Source organism: Echinops telfairi, unplaced genomic scaffold (genome assembly GCF_000313985.2).
Source record: "Echinops telfairi isolate 266 unplaced genomic scaffold, ASM31398v2 ScPeMD7_7457;HRSCAF=8495, whole genome shotgun sequence".
Taxonomy (NCBI): Eukaryota; Metazoa; Chordata; class Mammalia; order Afrosoricida; family Tenrecidae; genus Echinops; species Echinops telfairi.
In genome coordinates, this window is record NW_022111357.1 from 4091303 (window position 1) to 4107628 (window position 16326).

The 16326-nt window shown below is 38.9% G+C and overlaps 1 protein-coding gene across 1 annotated transcript in view; it reads right to left on the reverse strand.

The window, feature by feature from the left end:
- The window catches only part of MACF1 (microtubule actin crosslinking factor 1), a 406007-nt gene that overhangs the window by 133454 nt on the left and 256227 nt on the right, over positions 1-16326 (reverse strand). The window contains exons 31-35 of the mRNA XM_004704946.2: positions 14179-14286; positions 13886-13984; positions 12228-12380; positions 11850-11938; positions 10860-10995 (exon numbers count right to left, since the gene is read on the reverse strand). Coding sequence (XP_004705003.1) covers positions 10860-10995; positions 11850-11938; positions 12228-12380; positions 13886-13984; positions 14179-14286 — 585 coding nt within the window. The remainder of the gene's footprint in view (positions 1-10859; positions 10996-11849; positions 11939-12227; positions 12381-13885; positions 13985-14178; positions 14287-16326) is intronic.

Below are 16326 nucleotides of genomic sequence, written 5' to 3' on the forward strand. Positions count from 1 at the left end.
CAGGGAGGGAGAGGAAAAAATGAGGAGCTGATGCTAGGGGCTTAACTGGAGAGCGAATGTTTTGAGAATGATGAGGACAATGAATGTACAAACGTGTTTTACACGTTTGATGTATGTATGTATTGTGATAAGAGTTGTATGAGCCCCTAATAAAATGATTAAAAAAGAAAGAAAGAAAAGCCATCAGCTCCTGCTCTCTCCAACTCTGACTCGGGGAGGACACCGATGAAGGCGATGCCCAATGGGACTAAGGGCCAGTAACTGATGTGATGCTGAAGTAATCTTGAATTACCCTTATAGCTAACGACTTAAGTCAATTTTACGACTGTTAGATTGTTTGAGGTGTGTTTGAAGTGAATAAACTGAGCATTCAAAATGTCAAAAAACAAAAACAAAAACAAAAAAACCCCTCCTATCTTAGTGTCTCAGGGGAGTTTGGGGAAGTAATAGAGATTTATACATTCATTTGATCTACTAACTGCCCCAAGTCAACATTTTTCTTTTTGCTTGAATTACTAAAACAAATTTTAACCTATCAGTCTTAACCTTAACCATCAAATTACTTCATTTAATTCAAGATTACACCAATTATAATTAGATTCACAGCCAAGTGTATCCAAAGTCTGTTTAAGCCTATTTATGATAAATCTTATCCAGTCTATCTAAATCTAGCCCATCCCACAATGATCAGACATGATCCCAATCAGGTCCATTTTAGTCTTAGGATCTTCTAGAAAGATGGAACTAGCTATCTAGAGGCCAGTAGGCCTGAAGGAAGTCTGTAAGAACTTACCTTGGCCTGACATAGAAGATCTTGTAGCTCTGTCAGACGTAGTTCTAGAGGTTGAATCTGTTTGGTCCTCATTTCAATGTCTCGTAAGAGAGATAGATAAGATACGAGTCTCTCATCATGTTCTAGACAGAGCCGACGATTATACACATTCTATGGAGCCAAAAAGAAGACTCACTTAGATCTGACATTCGCTTTTAAATGTGCTTTCAAAAGCAAAGTTAGTTTGAAATAAAAGCACTATATATATAGTGAAAAGAAATAAAATTTTATTCTAACTGGTCTCGTCAAAAGATCTTTTTAAAAAGATTACATTAATTGACTCAATGAGCAAAAGCTCAAAATTAGCAATCTACAATCAAATTTTATTAAATAGTTCTAAGAGTTACTCTAAGCTCAAGTTGATCACCCCAATAATTCCAAGTTAGCTCCAATGTTAATTGTTAAATAAAAACCATGGAAAATACCAGAAAGATCTTTAAAGCCACTGTCTGATTTCTAATAACAGAGTTATAAAAAAATAGATGACAAGTTAAGTTATATAATCTGATACCCTAAAATGCATGTATGCATATAATTATATATAAGTAAACTCAGTATACAGTTAAGAATTTTAGCAGTAAATTTGTTACATATAAAAATTACCCAGGGACCTTTCAGACTAGCCAAGGGCCCTTTGGACTTCTTTTCCAAAGCACCCCCACCCCCCTTTCAATAAACTCACTCTTTCAACTAAAAAAATACAGAAACATATAAGAAAACACATTACTGAATATTTACCTTAGTTGTTTTGCGAGATTCCAAGTTTACACTTTCATTTTCTTTTCCCCCGGGGACAGTTAGGAATGAAGTTTGTTCACTGCCAGGGCTCTTTGTGAGCTTTTCCTGTGGTGTCCTCTCAACCATCTTCTTTGTTGGGCATGATATTAGGGACACTGTCTTATCTGCACTGGCCTCTAGAACAGTGGAACCAAAAAGGGCATCCTGTTGTCCTGTTATCTCTCTATGTGACACATCTAATTGTTTCTTTGGAAGGGGCACTAAAGCTCTGGCACCTTCCTGAGTCACTGTGCCTCTAAGGGATCCTGTTTCTGAATCTGTAACTGTAGAAACTGCCATTTCTAGAAGTTTCTCTCCAGTTATTTCCTGAGTTTTTGCTATGTTAGGTTTGGAAATTCCATAAAGTTCATGATCATTTTTGCTGGCCTGATGATTAAGTTTTGTTCTGTCTGAGAATTCCAGATAACTAACTTCTTTTGGGTCTACTCTAGAACCTCTAATGTCTTCCAATTTAGATCCTGTAGTTGAGTCAAAAATTACTTCTTTACATTCATTAGATGATAAAATCAGATCTTTGGTTTCCTTAGTCTTAAAAGTAACACATGAATCTTGATAATAGTTGGTCTCTTGCCTGATGTTTCCTTGGAATGACTTGTTTGCTTTGGAAATTTGGGATGTGTCTGTATCTTGGGCTTTTCCAAGTGATTCCTCGTCATGCAATCCTGCAGGTCTGGGGGTCATAGGCGAGAATGGCTCACAACTCTTTGCCTCACCAGTAATTTTTTGAGATAAATTTTCTTCTGGTTTTAAAGTCAAACAGATGCTTAAATTGTTGACTTCTCTTCCAGAGTTAAAGGACGCCAAAGCATCTTGATTGCTTATAGAAATTCCTTTTGAGACCATAGTGGAAGAAGTGTCTTCAGCTTTATAAATCATGGATAATACTGGATCTCTATCAACTTCTTTTCTTCCTTCAGGTATGGTTATTTCCACAGACTGACTCTTTATCTGGGAGTCAGGTTCATCTCTAGTGGCACTTTCCTTGTTCAACTTTTCTTTTGAAAGAACAGCTGGTTTGCATGTTCTGGCACTTTCTTTTACAATCATTTCTCTATTTTCTCTCTTCCTCTTCACTTTGATATTCAATCGTTCCTGTGTAGCCTGTTCATTTAGCAATTTGCTTGAAGTTTCACAGTTTGACTCTTGCACTTCTGAAGTAACTTCTCTTTGGTTTTCTCTTATTTCTATAGAATCCTGACCTGGGGTAGGTTCCTTCATATGAGAGATATTATCTTCTTGTGTCACTATTTTTTTCTGTTCATTTGCATTTTTTCCCACGCCACAAACCACCTCTTTCACGTTAAAATCACACACGTCTGAGTGAGGGTGTGCTACTGAAAGTTGGTCCAATGAATCACCTTTAAGGTTACCAGACAGACTTTCATTTTGAAATAATCTCTGAGCTTCTTCTTCACTCATTTTAGCAGTCCAATTACAAGAAGTTAGCATTTCCTTTCTTAGAAATTCATTCTTTAGTTCACATACTTCAATTCCATCATGCTTTTCCATCTGATCCCTATGATGACTGGACTCTAAAAAATCTAGTTGGGCCATAGCTGCCAATTCAGGGCTGATCAACCTTTTCTCAATAGCTTCCTTTAAATTTACCCTCTGGTCATTAAATATGTCAATAATTCCTCCATTTGACACTTGATGAGATGCAATAATTCTGGCCATGGTTTCATCTACCAATTTCTGTTCCAAAGCTTTTGCCAATGTCAGTCTTTTTCCTGTAGTAGTATCTATGATTCCACCAGTATTTGCCTGAGATTCCAGAAGCCTGAGTGCAGGTGCAAAGTCTACTTTTCCAAGCTGAATTGCTTCAGACAATGTAAGTGTTTTGCCACATACCCCATCTTTAATATCTGAGAAAGGAATTACTTCCAGATATCTCTGACCAGATTCAATATCAATTTTACATTTCTTCAGTAATTCTGAATAGGGAACAACTCTGGAACTTTCAGGATCTACAATCCCATGCATCATTTCTGAAGACAACACTGCTTTATTAGTTAACAGTCCTTCTTTTTTAGCTTCTGCAAAAGTCAATCTCTGGCCAGAAATGAGATCCACAAAACTTCCAGTCAAGACCTGAGTTTCTTGGATTTCCCTCTTCACATCTGGAGTAATAAGATCCAACTTCATGGCATCGGAGAGGGAAACAGTTTCCTTTGTTCTTGGATGAACAAACTGATGGAGGTATAGATCTTCAATTTTTTTAAGTTGCCTGGATAAATCTTCATTAATCAAGCCATGTTTAAAGGCATTATCAACAGAAAGTCTCATCCCAGATATATGGTGAATGATACCTCCATCTATTACTTGCTTAGCCAAAAACTGAATGGCCTCTTCTCTGTCCAAAAGGCCTTTGTCAATGGCATGTGCAACTGTTAAAGGGGCTTTGGTACCAGGGTCCATAATTCCAGTTGTTTCCATTTGTAACCTGATTAATCTCTCCCTAACTGATTTTTTAGCATCTCGGCCCTTGGAAGCTTTCTCTAGACTTATAAGTTCTGTCTGGTCAGCACTGTCCAACAAGCCAAGATTTGAAGCCAAAGTTACTGAAACTTTTTTGCCTCGTTTCACATCAACAACTCCACCAGTTACCACCTGCCCCTCTAAAATTCTGGTAGCTGTTTGCTTGTCAAGAAGTCCAACGGCAACTGCATCCTTCACAGAGCACAGTGTGTGGGAACGAGGGTCTAAGACACCACTTATAGCTTTGTCTGACAAGAGAACATTATGTAATAGTTTCTCATCCATCAGACCTTCATCAATTACTTCTTCAGTTGTCAACGATTCATGGGTCTGAGAGTCAAAGAAGCCCCGAAACATTTTAAACTTTTCCATAAGCTTCACAGCAGTATGACTGGGTATAATGCCTTGGGCTATTGCTTCGTTTAGTAAGAGCTTCTGACCTGTTTGCTCATGAGCGATACCACCATCTAATAATTGGGCCGATAATACATTTAAGGTAGTTTCTTCAAGACATTCTGAAGGATGGCTGCATGAAAGGGGATTGTCACTATTCTCTTCCTCAGCTTTTTTTCCTAACACCATTACATTGCCACCTGCAATGTTTTCTTCTTGATTTTGTTTATGATCACCCCCATACAAAGGCATTTTATTTACCATTTTCTCCTTGTCCAAAGAAGAAATATTCCTGTCGTTTTCAGACTTCAATTCTGATTTTAAATCTAGAGTTTTCTCTACTTGAAACAGTAACTTTTTGCTTTGGGGGTTTATGAGCTTTCTTCTGGTTTCACCTGGAATATGTTCAATTTCTAATGTGCTTGCTTGTTCTTTCTGACAGCCAATGAGAGCCTGCCCTTCTGCTTTTGGTGTGTCAACAGATAAAGGATCTTTGTCAACCACCAAGTTGAAACCTCCTCCTTCCTCAGGAGGCACTATAAGGTGACCACTAGCATTTTTTCCAGTAGATACTTCTGTTTGGTTTTCCTTCTTACTTAAGACCTTCAAAGAATCAGCATTTGAATTTCTCACTGTTTGTTGTCCTACAAACAGGTCCTTTCCAGAGTCCTCCATATAGGAACCTTCGGTTTCTACAATGGCCTTTTGGCTTTCTGTTTCAGTGCAGTTTTCCTGATCAGGATATTCTCTGTTTTGAGAAGAAAATTGGAATTCATGTGACCTCAACTTCAGTGCATCAGAAAAAGCTTCTGTGATTTTCACAGTAGATGAGTCCTGTAATCCCTCAGACATGTCTAGTCTTTGATGTCGACTTCCAAATACTTCTGGAAGACCTGTTTCATGTTCATCTCTTGATGTTAGTGTATCTATCAGCTCTTTGTCTAATAGGAGCAACCTCTGTCCATCCTGCACATTAATATAACTGTGAGTCATTAGTTGAAACAATAGCTTCTCCTTATGGCTTGCTGAGGGTTCAGTTTGTTCTTTGTAGCACAGCAAAGCTGCTGTTCCAGGGTTATTGTTTATTTTGCTTCGTTCTGCAGAGTCTGCTAACTGCATGTGAGGCATCACATCGGGTATGCAAATTGCCTTTAAGTTATTGGCAAGATCTTTGTCCAAGATTCCACTCTCTATTGTTTTCTCCCAAGACCAAATCTCTGTGGTTGATGGTAGAAATAGGCCCTTAATATGCTGTCGGTTACTAAGGATTTTTTGAGCTAGTTCAGTAGATACAATACATTGTTCCAGGGCATCTGTAATTGGAAGGATCTCACCAGATTCAGGCCATAGCAACCCCATGAATGACCAAAGGGACTCCAGAATCACAAGAGCAATCTTTGAGGCTACGAGATCTTTGCTCACTGCTTCATTTATTGTCAGCCTATATCCAGTGGCCGTGTCTATAATGCCTCCTGTCTGAAGTTGCCTTATGAAGATAGCACAGGCCATATCTTGGTCAATCAAATTATGTCTTACAGCCTCTTCCACTGTAAGTCTATGTCCTGTTCTTGGGTCTACTATGCCACCAGCAAAAAGCTGAGCTTCCAGCAGTCGGACGGTAACCTGCCTATCTATCAGCCCTTCCTGAACTGCACGGAAAATGCTAACCTTCCGGCCTGACTGCAAGCTCACCATACCACCTGCCAATTGTTTGACAGGTAGCAATTTCAATCCTGATTCCTGATGGACAATACACCTCTGCATCAAGTCCAACAAACTTATTTTTTCAGCTGTGTTGGGATCTATCAAATTCTTAGATGACTTCAAGTATGACTCCAACACTGAATAAAACTGTGGCGTGACGAGGCCTTGATGAAAAGCCTCCTCTAGGGTAATATAGTTCTCACTGGGGGAGAGACTGAAACCTCCAGTTGCCAGGTGAGCTTCTAAGATTTTCAGTCCAATTCTTTCACTGATTCTTCTGTTTTCAATTGCTTCCATCACAGAAAGAGAGCCTTTGCCTTCAGTAAACATGCCCATCAAAGACAAGGCATCCTGTAGCTCTCGGAGTTGATGGTACATCTGGGGATCAATGAGGTTTCGGGCTAAGCCATCATCCAAAGAGAGGGTTTCACTGGTCTCAGGTGCAATGAGGCCAGATAGGATAACCTGAGATTCCAGGAGCACAAGACCTGTGTCTTGGTCAATGAGACCCTTTTGCATGGCTCTGAAGATGGGAAATATTTCCACTGTGCCTAGGTCAATCACCCCAGCAACTGCTCTGCAACCCTGAAAAGAAAAGGAAAATGGAATCAGAGCCAATGCAGAAGCACAATTATTGAAAGAAGCTCTAAAGTAAAACAATTCTGACCACTAGAAAAACCCAGTGTAAAATAAACCCTTGTATGTAGGAAGCATCCTAAAGTCTGGCAGTATTAATGATAAAAGAGTTTTTCTAAATTGCAGAATATTTAACATGATCAAATTCTTACAGATTACTTGAAGGATGGCTGCATTAAGCATATCTGAATAATAAGCTCTACAAAGTGGCAAGCAGTGAAAATTGAGAGGATGGTAAATTCTAAGACTATGTAATCGCAAGTTTTTACAGAGACATACCGGTTTCCCCCCAAAGTGAGAATTCAACCCCATATAACAACTTCTTAATGATGTAACTCATGCAGAAGACTCCCAAAGCAGCAAGTTCCTGCTGATGAGTGGATCAGGAATGGGCCATACGATTAGAAGAGAGATGTAAGCAGCTCAACAGCCACAGAATGCATCTGAATAAAATGGTCCTATGCATACCACTCAGGCAGCTGTTTAAACAACAACTGAGGCAGGCATATTCTTGGTGAGTAATGCTAGCTTACTCACTCGTCTGAGTTAAAGTAGTTTTAGGAATTGGAAAAAGTCAGTCAAGGAAGAGAACATGCTGGGGATTTTTGACCCTGGAACAACTGTGCTAGGAACTTTTCTTTTGGTACAACAACTACGACTACAGCTGCCACTTACCGATCACTTAATGTATTAATTAATCACTAATATTGAATCCTTACAACAATCTTATAAAATTAAATATTTTAATCTTTAGTTTTCAGATGAGAAATTGATGTACATGAGGGTGGTTAACTGGACCAAGGTCACAAAACTAACTATTATGCTTTTATAGCGTCTGCTCAGGACAAGTAAAATAGATATATATCATCCACAGAAATGAGTTCCTACCACTCAGTTAACATGGAAAACCTTCTGCATTATGAAAAGTAGTATCCTGGCAAAGCACAGATCTGACAGAATAACCACTTTGACGAAGCCTAGTACTCAGAAATTAATTTATTCAAGTGTTTCATGGCTTAGAATATTTTATCAATTTTATTAATCTCTAAGGTCTAGCTCTTCTTGTTCATAGTCACTACTTTCATTTTCTAAAGATGATTTTATCTATTCCTCTCTTTAGTCATTGTTGCTTTTTGGGTCCTTACTTAACTCTTTAATTTACTCAAGTAGAAACAATTTACCCTTGAAGAAGCAATTGCCAGTTACTTCCTTGCCTCCTAATTAATTCATTTCAAGAAGATCAGGGGGGAAAAAAACTAAAAAAAGGAGGAAGGCCCTCAACAAGATGAATTGATACACTGGCTGCAACAACTGACTCAAATGTAACGACTATTCTGTGGATGGCACAGGCCTGGCAGGGCTTCTTCCTTTTGTACACAAGATCACTGTGAGTTGGAACTGACTCAACAGCACCTAATAAAAACAAGATCTCATCATCTAAGCCCCCCACTTAATATGGAAGGTATAGAAGAGACCTCCTGTGAGAACCAGGGTAAAGGAAGAAAGGCAGCCTTAACACCCAAGGGATTCAGCTGTAAATACCCAAGAAATGCTGCTTAGAGGCATCAAGGGCAGAAAAGAATAGGAACCAAGGAAGAACCAGCATTAAAGGAACCATAATAGCTATCTCAAATCTAGAGATAAGAGCAGAAATTTCTACTAGTTCTCCAGAAGGGAAGTTTATTACAATGTAGTGAATTTTCCATGAATGTATTCAGTATAAAGTATCATTGCTTATCTCTTACCCTTTTGATGTTAAAATGATGGAAACAATAGTTGGCAATTATTTAAAATATTACCAGGTAAAATATAATGTTGGAAATCTCACACACACAAAAAAGCATGTCATTTCTAGCTTGTTGAGAACGTAAGCTACGTAAGAGCAAGTACTTTGCCCACTTGATGTACAGGAATAGGGTCTGAAGTTCACTATATATGTGATGAGCAAGTAATGAGTAAATGTTTCAGAGCATTCACCATTTCCCATCCCCGAAACCTCCCATTCCCAATTTTAAAACACTCAATTAGTTGCAAATTATGAGAGATGCAGAATGGATAACAAATGAGGGAACAGTAATTTGGTTCACATCATCATCTCACATATGCAACCTATTAATGGAGCAACAGGCAGAATTCACCGCACTATTTAAAAACGGAATTTGTTATCCTTGCTTTTTTTTCTGGTTCAGGATGCAGAGTTTAACCTGTAGATGGCAAACCTGTAAATTAATTCTACTACATCTCTATTTTACAGAAATTGAAAGGGAAAGTGCCCCAGCATAAGCTTTTTTGAGATACAGTAAAAATTCCTTTCATGAAATCCATGTAGAGACTATTCAGAAGCTGACGATATGATAAAGGAAAGGTTCTTTCAAAGGCTTCTGATTTCTTTAGTGAGGTCTATGGAGCCTCAGAAATGCTGACACCAAGGAGAGGCATGGAATCTCGCCAAAGGGAAAAGATTCTATTGCTACCTCCAACACCTTAGTACTTGGGGACTAGGCAGGAAGCACTGCGCTCGGAAGTCTTCCAGAGCAATTCCCTTCAGTCCCACCAAACATGGACAGTCTGACCTAAACAAGCACAAAAAGACAGAAGGAGAGGGGGAGAGAAAACATGAAAAGGCTTCTACTTACCCGAGTTGCAGGGCGTGCCTTGGGCAGATAAGAGAGAGAGCCTTACGGAGCAGCTCAGCCGTATCACACACACAGTGTAAGCTTGGTGTTAGCGTCCAGCATGCGACTGTTTTTTTTATTTTTTTGCAAAAAAGACCCCCAACAGGTCGTCCTCTTTTCCCTTTGTGCATTTGTGCTTAAACTCCAAAGGGTTAGTGAAACTTGTAAGCAAGGATGTCAGTTAATCAGAACAATACTTCACATGAAACACACAAACAGTACAGGGACACATCATGCTCAATGTAGTGGTGCTCAGCAGCTTGTCTTTTTCTTACTTTATTTCCACCCCTTTTTAATTAACCTTTCATAATGAGAACTGGATGTTCTCAGCAAGCAATTGTTAAAACTTTTCACATACTGCCTTATATGGTGAAGCAACAAGCCATTAGAAGTGGGCTACCTTATAGAGAATGCTAAACCAGCACATTCTTTTTGAAAATGTACTATCAAGTCATAGGTGATTCTGTCTTGTGCTCTTTATAACTGCAGCTCTTCTTGCACAAATTTCATAACCAAGGACCAAACTCAAAGCATATTTTGTCTGAGTATCATTTTGAGTTATCACTTGAACCAAATTTGATTACCATATGAAATTAAATTTTGCCTGCCCCCAATAAATTGGCCAGTGCTTCACAACATAGGAAATAAGCAGGCAAACACACATATATATCTTATACACACATGTATATAATATGGTAAGTCTACAAATACACACACAAGTATCCAAGAAGAACTTAGGACAATGAGCAAGAACTTCAACAACTTCCAGAAGGTCCAGGAAATGAACATGGAATGGAAACTAGTAAAGATGCCTTATGACGGGATGACTATGAGTGAGGGGAACCAGCGTCTCAGTCAGTAAAGCTAATCCATGAGCGTGCTTTAGAACAGAACATTTCATATTTATTTACTCAGATATGAAAAGAATGTAAAGAGGGAAGCGGTTCATGGCTTCCCAAATCCTAGAATTCTTGCTCATCAACTTTTAAGTGATAATGCCATAAAAGAGTAGACAATAGTAACATATTGTCCTGTGATCAGACATTAATATAGACCTACTAACTAATTTTCTCTTTCACTACAGTCACAAAGTGGCAGACAATAAAAAGGGTACAACAGGTCTAAATGATGAGGAGTACATGCCTTCTACAGTGTTTTTGACTGACCAACACATCATGGAACCCCATTAAAGAAACACAAGACAAATGGCTGCTAACGTGAGGTTAAAAATTAAATCACATTGATCATGGAAAGCTAGTGGTTATGACTCTCGATCAGCAAAGCTGTTTTCATACCATTCAAAATGTATTTTTCCAACATTTGGAGAGAAAAACTAAAAATACCTTTTGTTCCGTCTGCTGGGCCAATTGGCTCTGAAGCTCCTGGAGGTGATTTGATGAACCATCACAGAGGTCACGATAAGCCTTATTCAAGGCATTCAATTGCTCAGATATCTGTTCTTTCTCTTTTTCTGACAGCCTAGAAGATGTATCATTACAATTCTTTTAGAGAAAATACATTCTCCAAACTCTCTACTATTGCTCCAAAATCTTTTACTCCTATATCTTGGATAATATATGCTTCTTTGTCATTGTTACCTCTAGATCTTCTGCTCAGTCTTCCATATTCAGTGTCAACTTTTGAGATCTAGCTCATAGTTGTCCTGTCTATCTCAAAGGTATGATCTTCAGTGCATTCAATGTTTTGTCCCCAGTCATCTGATCCCTATGCTTGTATTTCTGTAATCTTTGCAACCCAAATGAACTCCACTCCACTTAATTTTAGTGCCACCCATAAATGGCTCATTTGGACTTTGTTATCATCTGTAATTATTCCACTTATGAAATCTTAAACTTTTAGAATTTACTATATATAACAGATTATTCCTTCTCTTCCAGTTTTAACTTTCTTCACTCCCTCTACTTCTATTCTCAAGGGTCTAGCGCAGAAACCTGGGAGTTACATCTGATGATTGGTGTCACCAAACTATGAATTCTTCATCCTTAATAATCTTAAATTTTTGTCTCATTTTTCTATTCCTTGTCATTCTCTGCCTACATTATTGAATGGCTTCCTCAACCTCTGCTCTTACCTCTTTCAATCCACATTCTATAAAACTGTGATGGAAACCTTTATAAACAAAATTCAGTTATGTTAATAATCTCTCTCCAAATCCAACAAGGTAAAACGAAAACAACTCAGTATTAAGTGCAAGGCTCTTCATGATCTGACTCTTGCCACCCTGAATACTCCAACCTGAATTCTCATCATGAACCTAAGTCTTAGCCATTTACAGCAGGCCTGCCAGGTGTGTCATCTTACTTGATACTCACTTATGACCATGCTTGGCCAAGAAGATCTGTGAAGTTTTGATGGCCTCAGAGACTTGTTCCTTCTTGGTTGTTAACTCTTCTGCTAAAATCTATGTTAATAAAAACAAGTGAAACACATTAGTTACCAAAGAATTATAGGATAAAAAAATCATTAGAAACACGTTGGGAAAAATACAGTTAAGGTCAGATTACTATTACCAATAAACTATACTCAATTAAAGTAAATGCACAAAAAAGATGACTTCTTAAGTTTCTTTAAGTCCTGGAGGTTGACATTTACTGAAGTGACAATCACTTACACTGGCTCATAGGTGATTTGTATGATTCACAACTTACTAGTCTACCCGGGTTGAGAGAGATGAACACTCTACTACTCACTTGCTGCTCCACAATAGCCTTTTTGATGTCTGACGACTCTTTGGTCTGGGATGAGGTAGTCTTTCCTTGTGTATTCCTTGCTAGGGTTGACACCCAGCCCAAAAGTTCTTTAACCTTCTCCACCTGCTCTTGTTTTTCCTCTTCTACCACTTTCTAGAGTAAGAAATAGAAAATCAATAACTGGTCAATGTTTTTTCAGACTGGAATGACTTCAGATTTCCTAAGAGAGATACCACAGTTAAGTACATCAGCTGGCAGCTAAAATAACCTCAAATTAAATCTGATTTAACTGGCCTGCATGACACTAATAGCTATATTCATTCTAGCTAGGTTGGTACTTTTCTTGAAAAAAGTACATTTTTATTGATTAAAAAAAAAAACCTACTGCCATTGCATTGATCCCAACTCAAAAGTAACCTTCAAGGTTGTAATCTTTACAGAGAGGAGCTCTGGTGGCTTAGTGAGTTACACATTGGGTAGGTAACTTCAAGGTTGGCGATTCAAACCCACCAAACTTTCTCTTCAGGAATGAGGCTGTCTGTTCCGGTAAAGATCGCAGCCTCAGAAACCCAACAGAACAGCTGTCTCTACCCTGCCTTATTGTGCAGCTATACCAGAACTGAATTGATGGCAGTGAGTTTGGGGCTTGGGGTGATCTTTACAGACACAGATGGTCACACCTTTTTCCCATTAAACAGCTCATGAGTTTGAATCACCAAAATCTGTTATGTAACAGCTGAGTTCTTGATAACTGCACTGCCAAGGCTCCTTCCTTATATATTGTAGGTACTTCATAATTATTTTATTTTTTCAAAAAGCCCTCCACATATAGCATCTTATTTGTTTCATAATCCTTATATTTTCAAGGGAAGAGACTAAAGTTTGGGGCACTGAAATAAAGGAAGTTTTCTGCTAATGTACACAGGCAAAAGATGGTATGATTAATGTGTTTCTTCTGTGAGAGCACCTGAGTAGCTTCCCACATATTTATTTACTGGTTACATTCATTCTTTTGTGGAAGACAAAAGAAGGACACAAAATTATATACCCATTACGAAATGTTCAAACAAATCTGAGGTGCATATTATGCCATATATACAAGGGTATAAGCCGAGTTTTTCAGCACATTTTTAATGGAGTTTTGTGGTAAAATTAGGTGCCTAGGCTGATATTCGGGTCGGCTTATACTCGAGTATATACGGTATATCCCCTCAGCCTCATTTACCTGGAAATTTGGTGCATATACTTCTAAATTTGTTTCCATTGTCATATTATGTCTTTATATGTGCCCACATAATTTTAATTTTACTAAAATTCTAAGTGTACATAGTATTCTAACTTGTTTTCCGTCCTAATTAACATATTATGAATATCTTTCCATGTGAGTTGACTTATTTAATTATTTTGAACAGCTTCATAGCATTTCACTGTGGAGGATTCGGACTATTCTAATATTTTCCTCTACCAAGTCACGGTACACTTGATTGCACATCTTTGTTCACATCTCTTTCTTTGTGTCCTTATAGTTTTTCTACAGCAATGATATTTGGAGGTGGGAATGCTAACGATAATATGTACATTTGAAATTCCAGTAGATGAAGCATAGGGAGGGGTTGGAACTGTACTTTCAAGGTGACTTAGGTTCTAACAGTCCTCACCTCCTCCTCCTCCAGCCGCCGGAGTGCATCACTGATGTATTTCACATGCTGAGTTGTTAAAGTCACCAGTGCAGTATAGCGAGTCCTTAAGTCCATGAACTATGGGTCAGAAATGTAATTTAGATAAAGCATCTGCCAGAAAAGCACACTTCAATCGATGAAAATAAGGGAACATTTTCATGGAGTCATATGCTCAATAGAAAGATGAACCTTAAATGAAACTGCAAGGCTCAGACAAGTGAGCCTTTCCTTAAGGAACAAGAGTGGTACAGTTCCTTTTCCAACCCTCTCACCTCTTGTGTGATGGCATCTGAAGAGGAGAGCACACGACGGCGCTTGCCAGGGGACTTCTGCTGTGATTCCACAAAGGCCTTGTATGTCATCAGTTGCAGCTCATAGTCCTGATGGAGGACAAATTCACTACATTTAATTCATAAACATCATTAAATAGAAGCATAGCATCAGATTGCTAGAAGTGGTTTTAGTAATCATTTACACTAGATGTTAGCAGAAGGGCAAGATAGAAAATAGTAGGCCACATATTGTCTTTGTCACAATGACTAAACTCTTCCATTGCGGTGCAAGCAGAGCCAAGGACAATGTGTAAAGGAATGAACTGTGTTACAATAAAACTTTATCTACAGACACAGAAATGTGATGTTTGTATAATTTTATGTGTCACAAAATATTCTCCAGATTTCTTTTTAACCATTTCACATGGGCCATACAAAGAGAGTGACAATCTAGAATTAGCCTGTGGGTTATATAGTTTGCTAATCCTAGATTTTGCTGACCAACATTCTCATGTCATAGATGGAGAAGCTGAGAGATTTGAAAGTTCCTACTTAATCCAGTGGGTGAGTAGCAGAGTCAAGACTGGAATGCCATTTGTCTAATTCTGAAACCAATGCTCAAGGAGCCCTGGTGGCATGGTGGTTGGGTGTTGAGGTGGGATACTCATGATTAGCAGTTTGAAACCATCAGTCGCTCTGCAGGAGAAAATGGGGCTTTCTACGCCTGTAGAGTCAGTCTCAGAAACCCACAGGGGCAGTTGTACCTAGTCCAATAGAGTCACTGAGACTTAGCATCAACTTCATGGCAGGGCGTGAGTGAGGCCAATGCTCTTCACAGTTTACCATGCTATTCTGCCACCTGTTCTTCAACTCTTCATTCCTCACACGACGATGGCTGGTTGTCAAACTCAGACACTCAATGACAATGAGTTGATTCCAACTCAGTAATCCCATAGGACAGAAAATAACTGTCCCCGAGGGTTTCTGAGACTTTTCACAGAAGTAGAAAGCCTCATCTTTCTCCCCCAGGCTGGTGGTTAGAATGACTGACTTTGTGGTTAGCAGCACCGTGTAGCTCACTAGTCTACTGAGGCACCTTATGGATGGTTGCAGCATGCTCTCATAGCTTTTAGTCTCACCTCCAATTTATTGTTTTGCTACAAGAGTAATTTTTCTAAAACAAAAAATGACCATGTTCCCCTACTGAACTCTTTCAGTATATGCACTAATCAGAGGATCTTGTTAAAATGTATCCTGATTCAGTAGGTCTGAAATTGTACAATTCTGACCAGCTCCCAGGGGATGCTGATGCTATGCCGAAAAGACCTTATTTTGAGAAATAAGAATAGAAGATAAAGCCAAAATAGCCAAACAAGGTCTTATATGGGATAACTTCAAGGTCTCTTATTTTCTTTAGTTTTTACTTCTTTTTAAAAAAAAAATCATTTTACTGGGGGCTCATACAACTCTTATCACAATCCATCCATCCATTGTGTTGCGCACATTTGTGGCCATCATCATTCTCAAAACATTTTCTTTCTACTTGAGCACTTGGTATCGGCTCATTTCCCTCCCTCCCTCCCCCAGTTTTTACTCCTTATGTACAATATACTCTGCAGCTATGCCAGAAGACTTGCTATTCCCTTAACCTAATCATTATATTTTCATACCTCTGCTATCTACTTAAAAAAACTGTTAAGCAAATGGGAAAATATGGAATGAGTTCCTTAAGAATACCACACACATGGAGCAGGGAACCAGTGGAGAGGTCTGAGGGGCCGGGCCCAATCTCAACTACTTGGAAAACTACCCCTCTTCCCAGAAGAATTCATATCAGAGGATAGAACTGAATCTGCAGCTCAGAGAGAGGGACATGTCTGATCAGAGCACAAGGGAGCAAATGAAGGGGGAGGAAGAAAGAGTGGAGCACTTTCTGGCCCACCAAGCCTTGACAACGATATTCCCACTCTCAGCAGCCAATCCACAGAGAAGGCCGTATGGCCGGCCCCATTATGAGACACAACATCCATCACTGATCCATAGCCCTACAGGGGTCAACAATGGAGATACAGTGTGGGAATTGCGCCCGATCTAATCCCACCACACCGAGGCAAAACACTAAGGGTGTGCAACAGAACAGCAAGGGGA